This window comes from Pseudoliparis swirei, chromosome 5 (assembly GCF_029220125.1).
Source record: "Pseudoliparis swirei isolate HS2019 ecotype Mariana Trench chromosome 5, NWPU_hadal_v1, whole genome shotgun sequence".
NCBI classification, from domain to species: Eukaryota; Metazoa; Chordata; class Actinopteri; order Perciformes; family Liparidae; genus Pseudoliparis; species Pseudoliparis swirei.
The window spans coordinates 20,285,250-20,300,774 of NC_079392.1; the positions used below are offsets into that span (position 1 = coordinate 20,285,250).

Here is a 15,525-nt window from a genome sequence, read left to right on the forward strand (position 1 = left end):
CATGGCTTTTTGTGATTCTATTTTCTTTTTCTAAAAGACAAAATATACAATTAAAAGCTGCTCACACTTGTTTAGATATTGATTTGTTGTTTTGGTTTCCTTGCTAATCTGATTTTCTCCTTTAAGATTAAAGTGAAAAACGCAGTCAATTGTAAAATGACTGCGTTTTCCAGGCAGCACTTGAGAAATTGTGTGAGCAAGACAATAAAACAAAACTGCAAAAGACTAAAACTCTGACAAAAGGATGAAAACAAAAAGAGTAAAAGAAGAATTATGTTATATTTTAATACAAGTATGAATTGTCCAAGTGGAGATGCAGTGCTTGCCAATAGTTGGGGCAATCTGCTCACTGCAGCGGGTGACAGGGCACTACCAGAAGCTTAGCTTGAGCCCATCTTGTATCTAACACTTCGTCGATAAAGGGACATCCCTAATGTGATTGCACAAAAGTGTCCCTTTTGCCCACGAGTGGCAACTATGGTAAATGGTAAGTGTAACAACAGCACAAGAACAGATTAGTCATCATGCCAGCAAACTGATTCAGCAGTGTCCATTTTACAGAAATATCTACAGCAGCGTATTATTTAACCAACATTTTTGAAGGATTATCAAGGTTTACTTGATATTATCAGTACCTTAATTAACATTATTGTCATTGAAAGTACTCCAAACCACATACAAAATACAAATAATTACACAAAAGCAGTGATAGTGTGCAATCTCATTGTGTGACGTCCTGAAATATGTTTATTCTCCTCTCCTTTCAGATAATTCCATGAGCTCCATAGACTGTGAGTATTTAATTTCTCTTTCACAGATCTCAGTTATTCAGCATTATCTATATGAAACAGTTCTAGCCATGGACAATGTATTTTAGACACCAAGCAATGATTAATGCTATGTAGCTAAACCAATGACCATGTATGCTTGAGCAGGTGCTGCAGCTGCTCTTTACTTCCTCACAAACTTTTTCACGTGGCTCTGCTTGTTAGCCGGACTCATTTTTCTCCTTGATAAATCATCCCTCAATAACGACCTCCTCAGAGCGGATTCTCCTGTGGTCTTTTTGTCTAATGAGGCCCAAGGAGACAGCCACCGCAGATCTGTTTGGTTGTCTAACTTGTGAGGTCACAGGTGGTGTTGAATCAGCAACGGCTATGTTTGTAGTTATTGATGTCTGTCGTATTCACAGCTCCAGAAATAGACGAGGCGGCAGTAATGCAGCTGGCAGAGATGGGCTTCCCGCTGGAGGCCTGTAGGAAGGCGGTCTATTACACAGGCAACATGGGCACCGAGATGGCCTTCAACTGGATCATAGCTCACATGGAGGAGCCTGGTAAGGGAACATCACGGCATTCAAATGGAAGATAAATATGAAGAGATCAACAGACACACATTATTATGTATGTTACTCACGGAATGACAGTGCAAGCAAAAGCAAGAACAAAAATGTGCACAATTCAGTCATAGTTTGAAGTAAATAACCATGTGATGTGTTTATAGATGATGGTAAAGAACATCACTACAGTGTTTGTTTCAATGGATAGAGTTTCGGGAAAAACTGAGTACGATTCCGAAAGGTCTGCCATGTTGGCTCAAATTTCAAGCACCGAGTGTGACTCGAGGGTTGATGGCTTTTCCTGGTCAATAAAATAAACTTACATGCCATCAATGTTACAAAGGTTCTAACTATATGTTAAGCTATTCTTAGCTGAGATCTAACATATTGCAGTCAATATTTTGCCTCCTTGAATTAAAAAAAGTCCAATAATATATTTCATTGATGAAAAGTAATGTCCAAATGTATTGTACGGGTCTAATGATCAAAAATAGTCAAGACAAAATAGTGATGACTAGAAATAGAGCATGGGGGAGAGGGTGTTAAGGGAGCGTTGAGGGTAAAAGGAGCAACCGTAACCCAAAAATACCGGTGACAAATAATGAGAACAGCAGCTGCACTGTAAGAGACAAATAGTTCTCCAACTATTGCAATAAGCTGAGTCTGAGTCTTTTCTGCAAACGATTTTGCCTATACACACCTGCCATCAACATTTCTGCAGCAAGCACACAAAGCCGAGGCCAGTTTATTTGTGTGGGACGTTTTGAACACAAAGGGAAATGTCACATATCCAGTTCTTCCATTACAGTTAACTTGATTTTGCAAGTGTCAGACTTTGCATCCTTTTGTGTATTGCAGGTGTTAATCGCTGTGTGTGTGTTAGTGCGTGTGTGTGTGATCTTCACTAGAAACTTTGTCGGGGCAGACTTTGTGTCTTATATGGCCTCTTAAGTGTAGAGAGGGTCCCTTGAGGCTTTGACTCGTAGCACTTTTATTTCCCTGGTTGGTAGTGAAGGACTTCTATGCAGGGGAGAGAAATTAGAGCAGCCTGTTGTTTTTTAAATGGCCTGATGAATTTGCAAAAAGTGCTGCATTCAGGCTCAATGACCTCAGTAAAACGGGCTGTCCCCGCCTGCTGCACAAAGGTTACCTCTACTTCTTCCTCTCCCGCATTTGTTCGGTTTCCTTAAATTACTTTGAATGTTTTATTTCAGTTAAGAATTTTTTGATAAATGTCTTTTTGACTGAGGTGAACCTTGAGTGCTGCATTTACAACAATAAACCAATGACACCTTCTTATAATAATTTGATTTCCACAGCACTGCGCAGGCAAGGTAACTCAATTCTTGATTTTTTGTGATTATCTTTACCGGGAATTTGGTATAAAATTAAATTGAGCGTTTTCAAACCAGGCCAGAGTTCAGTAAACTGCATGAATGTTTTTAATAAAGGCGGTGATGAGATCTAAACACAGATTGATTGATATGATATCCAATTTAGAAAAAAATGTGCAAACTTGAGCTATTAAGTTGTGACTTTAATTTCTTTAAAATGTTCTTACAAGTGTCTTAACTGCATAAAAACAACTGTATTATGGGTAATCAAAAGGACACGAGCCCACGAGAAGGAGGCTGAGATAGAAACAGGAGTGGGAGATAAGTGGTACACGTTTTCATTCATGACAAGGGTGGTAATGAAAGCTGTGTTATGATTACAGCAGGAGAGTGACCTTGTGCCTGAATTGAGGTTCACTTTCACTTGAATCTGTTAAAAGTGCACAAAGCATTGAAGTTCACTCAGAAATTCGTAAATGTATTTAATGCAGAGGTTATAAACATGTATAAGTTGTTTCCAGTGTTCAGATTCAGAGCATGTTTCCTAAATTGATTTAAATGTGGGCACTGGTCCCCCTGAATGCATTCTTCTGGACAGTCGTTAATATCAGAGATCTGTGCTTCACCCTTCCAGATGATTTATCACCAATCGTTAACCTAAATATTACAAATACATGTTTTACTAAAAAAACAGCAATAGCACAACTTTCTTCATGAAACTAGTCCTTTGTACTCACAGTGTTCAAAGTCTAACTTCTGTCAACACAAACAAGCAAATATCTGTCTAGAATCTGCTAACTTTGACCGCCAGCACGAATATATTCATAGATTGGGTTAAATATAAATGGAGAGGTACAGCATCTCATTATTATTCTCTCCCTCCATATTTTCTCAGACTTTGCAGAACCTCTTACTCTGCCATCCATAATGGACCCTGGTCCTTCCACCAGCGACAGCCCTGTGAGCGCCACCCTGCTGAGCAACTTGCCCCCCGAGGAGAGCATCGCCATCCTCACTTCAATGGGCTTCCCCCGTGCTCACAGCATCCAGGCCCTCAAAGCCACGGTCAGTCTTTGGCCCACTTTGTTCTTGCTTACACTTTGTTACAATAATAAATGACTTTTTTCTCATTAGCTGACAGCTAGAGTTCTTTTCCAGGCATCTTTTTCTTCTTCTAATTATTTGTTTCTGCTTGCCAATTCAAATGAATCCTAATTTCCAACATTATATTGAGAAGGTTGTTTATTGTTTATGAGTGTCTACATTTGTTGTTGCTAACACTTCGGGTCTAATTCTTCTCCTGTGACTAAAATCCTCTGCTGCTATTGTGGTCACAGTGGTTTGTTTTGAATGAGCAGAAAAGGAAGGGTAGCTCGGGTGCAGTGATGGTCACCATGACTAGCAAAGGAATCAGCACCACTTCCAAAAGCAGACTTCTGTACACACCGAGTTTTTTGTTGTTGGTTCAATTACTTCACACATTGTTGTTTTTGTCATGAGTACGTTCACACCTGACGCAGTGAAACAAGCAACGTCATTTTTGACTGGAACAAGGTAGATTTCCCCCCCCCATGAAATATCCTGGGATAAAGGCATCATGATATATCCTGGGATAAAGGCATCATGATATATCCTGTGATAAAGGCATCATGATATATCCTGTGATAAAGGCATCATGATATATCCTGTGATAAAGGCATCATGATATATCCTGTGACAAAGGCATCATGATATATCCTGGGATAAAGAAATCATGATATATCCTGGGATAAAGGCATCATGATATATCCTGGGATAAAGGCATCATGATATATCCTGGGATAAAGGCATCATGATATATCCTGTGATAAAGGCATCATGATATATCCTGTGATAAAGGCATCATGATATATCCTGGGATAAAGAAATCATGATATATCCTGGGATAAAGGCATCATGATTTATCCTAGGATAAAGGCATCATGATATATCCTGGGATAAAGGCATCATGATATATCCTAGGATAAAGGCATCATGATTTATCCTAGGATAAAGGCATCATGATATATCCTGTGATAAAGGCATCATGATATATCATGGGATAAAGGCATCATGATATATCCTGGGATAAAGAAATCATGATATATCCTGGGATAAAGAAATCATGATATATCCTGGGATAAAGGCATCATGATATATCCTGGGATAAAGAAATCATGATATATCCTGGGATAAAGGCATCATGATATATCCTGTGATAAAGGTATCATGATATATCCTGGGATAAAGTCATGTGATCTCTTACTCTTACTGTCTTCCTTTAACCTCTCACTCAGTCCCTCCCCTCCCACTCACAAAGCCGGCAACCACCTTGACTACATTTTCACTAGAAACTACTCTACCTCCAACCTCACTGTAACTCCTCTCCATGTCTCTGACCACTTCTTCATCTCTTACTCTCTCTCGCTCTCTGGTACTGACAACCCACCCATATCTACAGACTCTGCACCTGTACGCCGCAACATTCGCACCCTCTGCCCCTCCTCTCTGGCCTCCTCTGTCCTATCTGCTCTCCCCTCAACTGACTGCTTCTCACTCATGCAGCCTAACTCTGCCGCAGACACTCTCCTCTCTTCCCTGTCTTCATCTCTTGATTCTCTTTGTCCTTTTAAGACACGACCGTTTGAAATCCTCTCCGGCTCCGTGGTTGTCGGACTCGGTGCGCCGAGAGAGCCACCCTGCGGCGACGGAAAGAAAATGGCAAATCGAATCAAGCGGAAGACCTGCTCTTCTATCAATCTCTCCTCTCCTCATTCTCTACCTCTATCTCTGCAGCCAAAAGCTCGTTCTACCTGACCAAAATTCAGTCTTCCTTCTCTAACCCCAAAAAACTCTTCTCTATCTTTTCCAACCTCCTTGATCCCCTGTCCCCCTCCTCCTTCCACCCTTTTGCCGAGCCACTTTGTCGACTACTTTACAAACAAGATAGACGACATACGCTCCTCCTTTACAAATCCATCTTCTATCACCTCACCAACACTAACTTCTTCATCCCCCTCTCTTTCCTCTTTCACCCCCCTGTCTCCCAATCAAGTTCTTAGCTTGGTGACCTCCGCTCGACCGACCACCTGCGCCCTTGACCCCGTCTCCCATTCTCCAGGCTATTGCTCCTGATCTTCTGTCCTTTCTCACCCATCTTATTAACAGCTCACTCTCAACTGGCTGTTTCCCCAACTCTCTGAAGGAGGCGAGTCAACCCTCTCCTGAAGAAACCCACGCTCGACCCGTCTGAAGTCAGCAACTACAGACCGGTCTCTCTTCTTCCTTTTCTCTCCAAAACTCTGGAGCAAGCTATCTTGAGCCAAGTGTCCTCCTATCTCCACAGTAACAACCTTCTTGACCCTCACCAGTCTGGATTCAAGGCCGGCCACTCAACAGAGACTGCCCTCCTTGCTGTCTCTGAGCAGCTTCACACTGCTAGAGCAGCCTCTCTCGCCTCTGTCCTTATCCTTCTCGACCTTTCTGCAGCATTTGACACCGTGAACCACCAGATCCTTATCTCTTCTCTTCAGGACCTGGGGATCTCAGGCACTGCACTCGCTCTTTTCTCTTCCTACCTTAAAGACCGCACCTACCGGGTAACTTGGAGAGGATCTGTGTCTGATCCTTGTCCTCTCACTACTGGGGTTCCTCAAGGCTCCGTCCTGGGTCCCCTCCTCTTCTCTCTGTACACAAATTCTCTCGGCTCTGTCATTCGTTCGCATCGCTTCTCCTACCATAGCTATGCCGATGACACCCAACTGATCTTCTCGTTTCCACCGTCCGAAACACAGGTGGCGGCGCGAATCTCTGCCTGTCTGACTGACATCTCTCAGTGGATGTCTGCTCACCACCTGAAGATCAACCCTGACAAGACCGAGCTACTATTCCTTCCAGGGAAAGGCTCCCCCACCCATGACCTGACGACCACCTTCAACAGCTCTGTGTTGGCCCCTACCCCGACTGCCAGAAACCTCGGGGTGACACTCGACAGTCAACTCTCCCTGACGGCCAACATCACTGCGACAGAGCGTTCCTGTAGGTACATGCTGCACAACATCAGGAGAATACGGCCTCTTCTTACTCAGAAGGCGGCGCAGGTTCTGATCCAGGCTCTGGTCATTTCACGCCTCGACTACTGCAACTCCCTCCTGGCTGGTCTACCTGCTAAGGCCATCCGACCTCTGCAGCTCATCCAGAATGCAGCAGCTCGACTGGTCTTCAGTCTCCCGAAATTCACCCACACCACTCCGCTCCTCCGCTCTCTCCACTGGTTACCGGTGGCTGCTCGCATCCGCTTCAAAACACTGGTTCTGGCGTACCATGCACTAAACGGATCGGGCCCCGTCTCCATCCGGGATATGGTCACACCGTACACCCCGGCACGTTCGCTCCGCTCGGCAACAGCCAATCGACTTGTGACTCCTGCACCTCGAGCTAATCACTCGAAATCCAGACTGTTTGCTGTCCTGGCTCCTCAGTGGTGGAAGGGGCTCCCCACTGACATCAGGACAGCAGAAAGTCTCTACATCTTCCGTCGGAGACTGAAAACACACCTTTTCCGACTATATCTGGATTAAAACACAGATTTGCACTTCAGTGGCACTTAAATAGCACTTACTTATGGTACTTTTGTAGTTCGACTATGTTGAGGAAATGTTACTTCCTGTATTCTTGTTGTTCTTAGTTTGTACTCTAGGTTGAAATGCACTTATTGTAAGTCGCTTTGGATAAAAGCGTCTGCTAAATGACATGTAATGTAATGTAATGTAATCATGATATATCCTGGGATAAAGGCATCATGATATATCCTAGGATAAAGGCATCATGATATATCCTGGAAAAAAGTCATCAACCAATCGTGTTGTGCAGAACGGACACATTTAAGATGTACACTATACTGTACAACAACACTGAGCCTGAACCAAGACGGCAAACTTTATTACTCCTGTCAAACTGGACAAAGGCAGCGAATACCAGATCCACTCTTTCCGTTCGTACCTTTTTCTTTTTACAATAAAAGCGTCATATGCTTACATTTTTACCAGAGGGAGTTTAAATTCACTAATTTTGAACAAAATGAATCTCGATAAAATAGGTTACAGTAGCTTAGGTTACACAACAATGGACCTCAGACCGACTGCCAGACGCTGCTTTGGGTCAATAGGATCCCAGGTCCTCTGCCTGCGCAAATCTATTCAAACCTTTTATTAAAAAAAGAGCGGCAACTGTTGCAAATTGGTATCGCTGTGGGTATAAATAGTTTAGATGCAACATATTAGCTGCATAGTAGCTGTATTTTCGTGTTGTTTATTCGTGATGCCCCAGGTGGGTTAAGGCCTTGTTTAGTCTCGGACTCACAGAGACAATAAAGAGTTACATAAAAAGGAATAAATACATTTGAGGAAGTGCAATAACACCACAGCAATGAGCACCTGACACCACAGAAAGAGGAAGAGTGTCCTGGTGAGGTAGTTCATGACAAAGCAGGAGGTTGGCATGAATTGAGGTGTTATTTGAAAAAAGGGCAAAGAGACGGGGAGATGATGAAACGATATCACGCGTAAATGGGCTTGGCTGGCCCACTTGTTTGCTTTACAGATTTCAAATTGAATAGATCCTCACCGGTCAGAGGGATTAAATATGTCTTCTCTACATGGTGTTTACAAAGGTCCCAGCAGCATATGGACACTAATGCAGCCTGAACGGGATCTGCCTCAAGCCATTTTATCATTACATCTTATAAATAAATTCATTTAAAATAACTGATTCTCACATTTCATGTTTCACATTTCAAACTGCCCCCCTATAGCACAGCAGACTGTTATTAAGGAACAGAAATAGACACCAGGCTTCCTTTTTTATCATCACTGATTCCACCATCCATGATGCTGTTGAAGTGAAAAAAGAACATATATTCCTCATGAGGGGGATGAAGGTGTGAAGCAAAGAGGGGTCTTATATCCTGGTTTATTATTACTCTCGAATTAGGAGGAGGAATTTGTTTTCAACCTGTGACTTGACTGGGAGCAGCAAAAAAGCAGACAGCTTTATTAGTCAATCAAGACAGATATTCTCCAGGAATCCCACATCTATTCTAGATTAAAAGCAAACATCCTCAGGGGGGATTTAGCACAGATGGATACCTGCTGCCACTTCTCCAATAAATGATGTTCAGCAGTGCCTAGTTTTTTTTGAGGACCTACCTTAAGATACAAGAAAGGAATAAATGTGAGAAAACAAGATAGAACAAGAACATTTCTTATCCTCAGCCCAGATTGTGTGCTCATATGTTTTAATTCTGCATGGCCATATGTCGTCTTCTATGTGCCATTATTTCCTGTTACAACTAGTATTTATTCACAGAAAGTGCTGCTTCAGTCATATTATGCATCAGTTTCTGTGCAGCAGAGGATTTCCCCAGGAAAATACTCGAGGACACCTCATACAGCACATGTTCAAAACAGCAAATGTAAAGGTTGTCTTCGCTGGCAAAACATCTGAACATCTGAAATTGATAGATATCAAAATGTTCCCTCAATATTGATACATTAGAGACATTTTGGGTTTGATTTACAAGGAATTTATGCTTTAAACTTAAAACGTGCTTTCAGAACAATAACCTGGAACGAGCACTCGACTGGATCTTCATCCATCCGGAGGTGGAGGCGAGCGACGCTCTCTCAGACATGGCTGACACGGAGCCAAATGACAACGCATTCTCCAACGCCAACTCGCACAGCGACTCCACGCTGTCTCCAGACCGAGACGCGTCGGGTCCGCGGGTCAAAGACGGACCGGGACGTGAGTGACTCTGCATAATCTCATTGATACTAGCTGTTGTTAATTTATTTCCTTTTTGATCCTTATCTGAAGTTTATCAAGTAATGAGATGGTTGTCTGTTACTATTTTTCTAATTTCACCTGGACATTATGTTCTTCCAAAGCTCCAATTAATGTCTGACACTGATACATAGTGTCCGGTGGTGCTGCTGGGTTCTGACCAACCACAGGCACAAAACATTCAGGATCATTCTGAACCATGCTCACGAAGAAACTTATTTATGCATCTACATACTTGTACACAAATAATGTTCAAACAAAGCAACATTGTAGGTAAAAATCATAAAATACCATGAGCAATGCAGATGTTCTGGCTTCTCATCATTTAAAACATTTGTTTTTATTGTTTACACTATTCACAGAAGCATACGGACATTTTCATCAGCACCAGCCCTTTTATCTGACTGTGTTCACCTGTGTAGAGGCTTGAAAGAGTCTGTTAAAGCCTGTGTGTATGCCGGGTGTTTACATGTCCTACTGAAGCTGTTCATTTAAACAGGCTATCGAAAAGAAAGTTTGTATTAAGATATTTAGCATTCATGAAACACTGCAGTGTTCTCTGACTTTGTGTTCCCCTTTTCAGGTTACGAGCTCTTTGCTTTCATCAGTCACATGGGAGCATCCACCATGTCTGGACATTATGTTTGTCACATCAAAAAGGAGGGAAGGTGAGTCGCACATTTAGTTTATTGTGGGACAGAACTGCGAGAATATTAATCATCCCTTATCATAAATTCCCAGTCACAAAAATGGCTGTTTTTTCATGGTCTAACCTCTTTTGATCTCTGGAAATACATTTTCCAAAAATATTTATATTATTATTGGTTTATTTTTTGCCAACAGACGTCTGAAAAGTAATTATAAAAAATCGCAGGGACAGCCTATGTTTTTGACTGAGTGGAAAGAATAAATTGACCAATTTTCTTTTCTAACAGTAATTTTTGAAATAACTGACACTTTGAAAGCATTTCCCCACACATGTTCTTTTTGTCCTTGTAGGTGGGTGATCTACAATGACCACAAAGTGTGTTTGTCAGAACGGCCTCCAAAAGACTTGGGCTACATCTACTTTTACCATCGACTATCTAGCAGCTAAACTCAAGTTACCGCCCCTCCACCATGCAACCTTTTTAAAGAACCGCAGTCTTTCACTCGGAAGACTGACAGACATCCTTAATAACAGCCGCACTGGAAACGATGGAAATAACCTTTCAGACCAGCCGCTCGCCTTAACGTGATGTCATTCAGGAGCAACCAGAATCCCTGGTCAGAAAGGGAAAGCAATGTGCTGTTTGTGCATTTGTGTTATGTTCTGCTTTAAATGCGTGTTTCAGCATTCATGTTTAAGAAAAGACATTTTCTTGTCAGTTAGGGTGCAGAGGGATGTGTGCAATGTCCACTTCTGCACTCAAAATAATGTCACATATCAAATCTCATTGTTCTTCATCTATGCCTTCTGCTACTGTGCCAGTATTTTCAAAGTGGTACATTTTATAAATGTATATTGAAATGGCTTCACTGCCAGCCATCAAATGCTGCGAAACTGCAACAACAAACAGCTGGTGGCTTTGCAATTTACTTTAAAAAACCAAAAACAAACAGTAGTTTAAAAAAAATGCATTACTGGTTAAATAATGGCTCAGAACTGCTCCAGATGACGTGTAAATTTGTCCCTTTTTAACGAGAAGCCATCTGAGGTGAACTGGCTGAGAGCTTAAGATATAAGTTTTTCCTTCCCTGAAAGCACTTTTTGATTAAAACAAGTCATATTTTACAGCTGATGTAATTGGACATTGGATTCTCCCATTGTAAGCAATTGAATCTGATATCTTTAATTTAAGGTTCTGAACTGCTGAACCTGTAAATCCTTAAAGTGGCCATTAATATAACAGACAACAGCATTACATATAATTGATATCCAACATAAGCAAAGTTGTACTTATTCTAAGTGCAGTTTCATTCATTATGTTTGCCGTAATTGCACGATGTTTTCATCGTAGGCACAACTTTAACTCTCGGCTGCAGCTGGTCCAGTTTAGTTCCTTTATCACTCTCGACAGATTCAGACTGTGACCCAAAAGCGAAAATGAATGTTTTTTCTTCACCTGTTGCCACTTTTTACGGGTGAGTGAATCCATTTATGCATCGGAACTGTTTTCACGTCGAAAGCAATATATGCAACTTCAACCAAATCTACTCCTGAACCTTCTGTGAGAAAACAGCTGTTTGCTGACAGGTATCTCTTGTAAAAACTGATGTGGTGCAGAATGTTTGACTTCATGGTTCTCACGACAACCAAAACCTCCTGCTCAGCTTTAATACTCTACAGCCACAGTAGGACTGGCCAACGGAGACTTTATGTGGTTGTTTATCAGATATAAGTGAATTTGCAGCCTCTGAATGCATTCATGTGTTATCTGCCGCATCTCAAAAGGGCAGAGTAATATTACAAAGTGTTGGTGTTTTTTTCAGTAGCACAAACCCTCAATTCCAGTTTCGTGAACTGGAATGAAAATTATGTTAAAGCATTTTTCAAAAGTTGATGCCTTCTTAATGGTCACATTTTATGTGGATGTCTAATCAGTGCTCATGGTAGTTGTAGTCCACTGGAGAAAAATGTTCACTATTGCGTGCTGTCTTGGCAGCAAAAGCTAATAAACCCGCAAAATACAACTGTACACCTTCTGAATTAATGTTTCTCTCTTACACCGAAATAAGACCTTAAGCTTAATTGTCTCTAAAATGAGGCTTAATCGCTCTACAATGTATTTACTGTACATAATACCTTTTACAGACAGAGGTCACAAAGTGTTTGACAGGAGTAAAACTTACAAAAACACGTCTTGGTTATTCTTGCCAGTTAAAACAACCAGTTACTCTGGTTTGGTCGAAATTAATATTTCATTCTTGGAGGAAGATGTGACGATGTAATACATTTTTCTTTTAAGATTTAAATTGTATGTAATTTGTTCTCTTATTCAAAGAGATTCTTTGATAATAAACAGACTTTCCTAGGAGGGTGCAAAGAAACAAAAGGAGACATATTTGATAAACATCAGAACCTGGAAGATAGTGATGGACTTTGAAAAATGTCTTTCAACAACCTCAGGTTATGCTTCTAATTGTCATAGGAGTGTCTTTCTTCGAGAGTTAAATCCGTATTTCAGCGGTGTTCCCTTTAACAACACTGTACTGAGCAGAACTTTGGTTTTATTATACATTGACCTCTGACCTTCGTCAGATGCTACTTGATCAGCTGCTGCAGTGCTCTTTGTCTGCGGGGACTTCTAAAAGTTCTCTCTATGCAAGTCTTCTGTTTCTGCCTTCTTCCTCTCAAAAGGGATTTTTCATTCAGTCAGAAACCAAATGTATCCTTTCAAAGCCTGCTCTGTAATCCGTGTCTCTGCACTTCATCAGCAGTGAATGGGGGAACTTCTCATCTTGCTTAATGATAATTAGTCATTAATGTGTTCAGATATTCTGTGCAATTGATTTGTATTAGCCTGCAGCTTTTGTGTTGCGTTATCGTTTTGTATTTTTGTTTCAGCTTTCCCTCCAGCTCGGTCTATTCGAATATTATTTTAATAAAACGGTTCAGTTTGTCACAAAAGGGGATATTCACTGTCAGCGGGTGCACTTGACGTTGCCATTTAGTCATTTGGATTGTACTACTGTACTTTTGTGAGATGTATTCTCTTTTTTCATTTAACTAAATGTAAAAAAAAGGTTCTTCACTTGTTTTTACTTTGTTGCCTTTATGCAAACAAGTTTTCGCCAATTCTGTAGCTTTCATTACATAGATTTCCTGAAGGAATTATAAGTTGACTTTTGTAATGTATGCGTTTATCCAAATGTGGCTTAGATGTACGTGAATAGTCATGACAGTATACTCACTGGCACTGTCTACTTACAATGTTTGAATCATTTAATAAACTATATCTTTGTTGAGACTTGGCCTCTTTAAGAATGAACAAGAAGCTGCAACACAAATGTTTTCTTTGAGAAAATAAAGACACACGAGCATAGAATATATAACAACAGTTTATTTAAAAAGATTACTTTCATATTGTATGTTTTAAAGGTGCTAATGCTTTCCTTGTGATTATACAGGGACAGTAATATGCATTATAGTAGGTGTTTCAATAAGTAATTCATACTGTATCTAAAGTATATCATTTCTAAATTAATTCAACAAAATATCATTTTATTCACACATGTCTGATGTATTAATATATAAGCCAGAAAAAACTGCCTTTCTACACATGTTGAATTAAAGGAGTGAAGAAAGAAATATACACAACATGTACTGATCACCTTTATGAACCCCAACCAATGATGCTGCTAATAACATTTCAGAGTGCGATAACTTGATATCTACTGTAGAAGACTCAACACATCTACACATTGATAGTATCACACTCACAACGCTCTATAAATATAGAGTTAATTGTGTCTGTATATCTTGAACATTATTATTATGTTCAGTTTCCTCAAAATGAACATAATAAAAAAATCTTAATTTAATTGAGAAAAGTCTTGAATATTTTCTATTTCTTGCTGTAGCCAGTAATGGTTATTATATATATATATATATATATATATATATATCTATATGAATACATACACTTTTATGGATCAGCAATCAATGGCTTTTTCATACCATAATGTCCAAATATCCTTTTCCAAAATCAGTTTTATATTTCACAACATCATTTTCAACAATCTCTTTTTTATTTTATAATGCACTCTTGGGACTGGTTGTGTGTATAACACAATCAAATATAATGCAATATAAATACTACTGTAAACCTGGAATACACTCTATTGGGAAAAATACTTAATAATAAGATGAGTTCACGGATAATTTCACACATTATTTAATGGTTAAATATATTTCTCTATTTATTAATGATTAATATTGTCTTTTTTTTAATGCAATATATATTTATGTTATATTTTACAAATTGATGATATGGAAAGCATTAAGAGCAAATCGGTGTAAACGTATTAATATAATTGATTTCACTGTAATGCTTTCCAGTATTTAACAGTCACTTTATGAATGTGTGCATAACAATGTATTGATGTGATGTTAACCACGATCAAGTGTCAACCTGAAAAGGCAGATGGTAACAGCAGTCAGAGAGCTCAACTGGCTGGGGTTATTTAAAGTGTCACCAGTACATTCATCATTTTTAGAAGCCATAATTACAAAATGTCTATAGAATATAACGATGATTACCAAGTTGTAGCAATGTAACAGTATTCAAGCTCAAGTCTGGGCACGTTCGGAAGAGATTAAATGTGTTACATCTCACACTCGTGCACACTCGCTTGCAAGAAAAGCATCTTGTGTAGAATATATACTGAATATATACATCACTTTTTGTCAAGGATGCAGATTTTAAAAGTGCACTGTAAAAATATTGATATATATATATTTAATTTTTCTACGTCAGTGGGAGCGGGAAAAAAAGCACTTTCATGTATTTCATGCATACAAATGAAAAACAGCATTCAGAAAAATAAATGTAGAGGATCTAGCATGCAATCGACCTCGATCTGTTCCTCATGAGCATGCGTTAAGCTAGGTCAGTTCACCTGAGAAGGTACGGTAGGTAGGTTCTACAAAAAGAAATCTGTCATCAGGCATCCTATCTCAATGCGCTGCAGTAGAGTGTACACAGTAAACGTTTAGATTTTAAGCCAGCGATTTAAAGATTCCTTAAAAAAATACATTTTCTCATTTTTCAAAACAACTACAGTATCTTGAAATGCAAAAAAGCACTGGCCTACAATCTCATAAGAAAACTAGAGTTGATTTGGAAATCACAACTTAGCCGACATCTTGTTTTGCATTTCGACAACACACTGTTGAGAGAAAAGTCAGCTGGGAGGACAAGGGAGAGAATATGAAAAAAAAAATACATTTTCTCATTTTTCAAAACAACTACAGTATCTTGAAATGCAAAAAAAGCACTGGCCTACAAT

General features: G+C 39.8%; 1 protein-coding gene across 7 annotated transcripts in view; it reads left to right on the top strand.

Annotated features, from left to right (window-relative positions):
- usp13 (ubiquitin specific peptidase 13) overlaps nucleotides 1-13,482 on the top strand; it is a 33,653-nt gene extending 20,171 nt beyond the window's left edge. For 3 of the 7 annotated variants that reach the window (XM_056414621.1, XM_056414622.1, XM_056414625.1), the window contains exons 16-20: nucleotides 768-791; nucleotides 1,193-1,336; nucleotides 2,659-2,673; nucleotides 3,569-3,738; nucleotides 6,486-9,298. In XM_056414621.1, the coding sequence (XP_056270596.1) occupies nucleotides 768-791; nucleotides 1,193-1,336; nucleotides 2,659-2,673; nucleotides 3,569-3,738; nucleotides 6,486-7,271 (1,139 nt within the window). In that variant the 3' untranslated portion in view covers nucleotides 7,272-9,298. The other 4 variants (XM_056414627.1, XM_056414628.1, XM_056414626.1 and 1 more) reach the window with 3 other exon arrangements.
- Nucleotides 13,483-15,525: the final 2,043 nt, after the last annotated feature.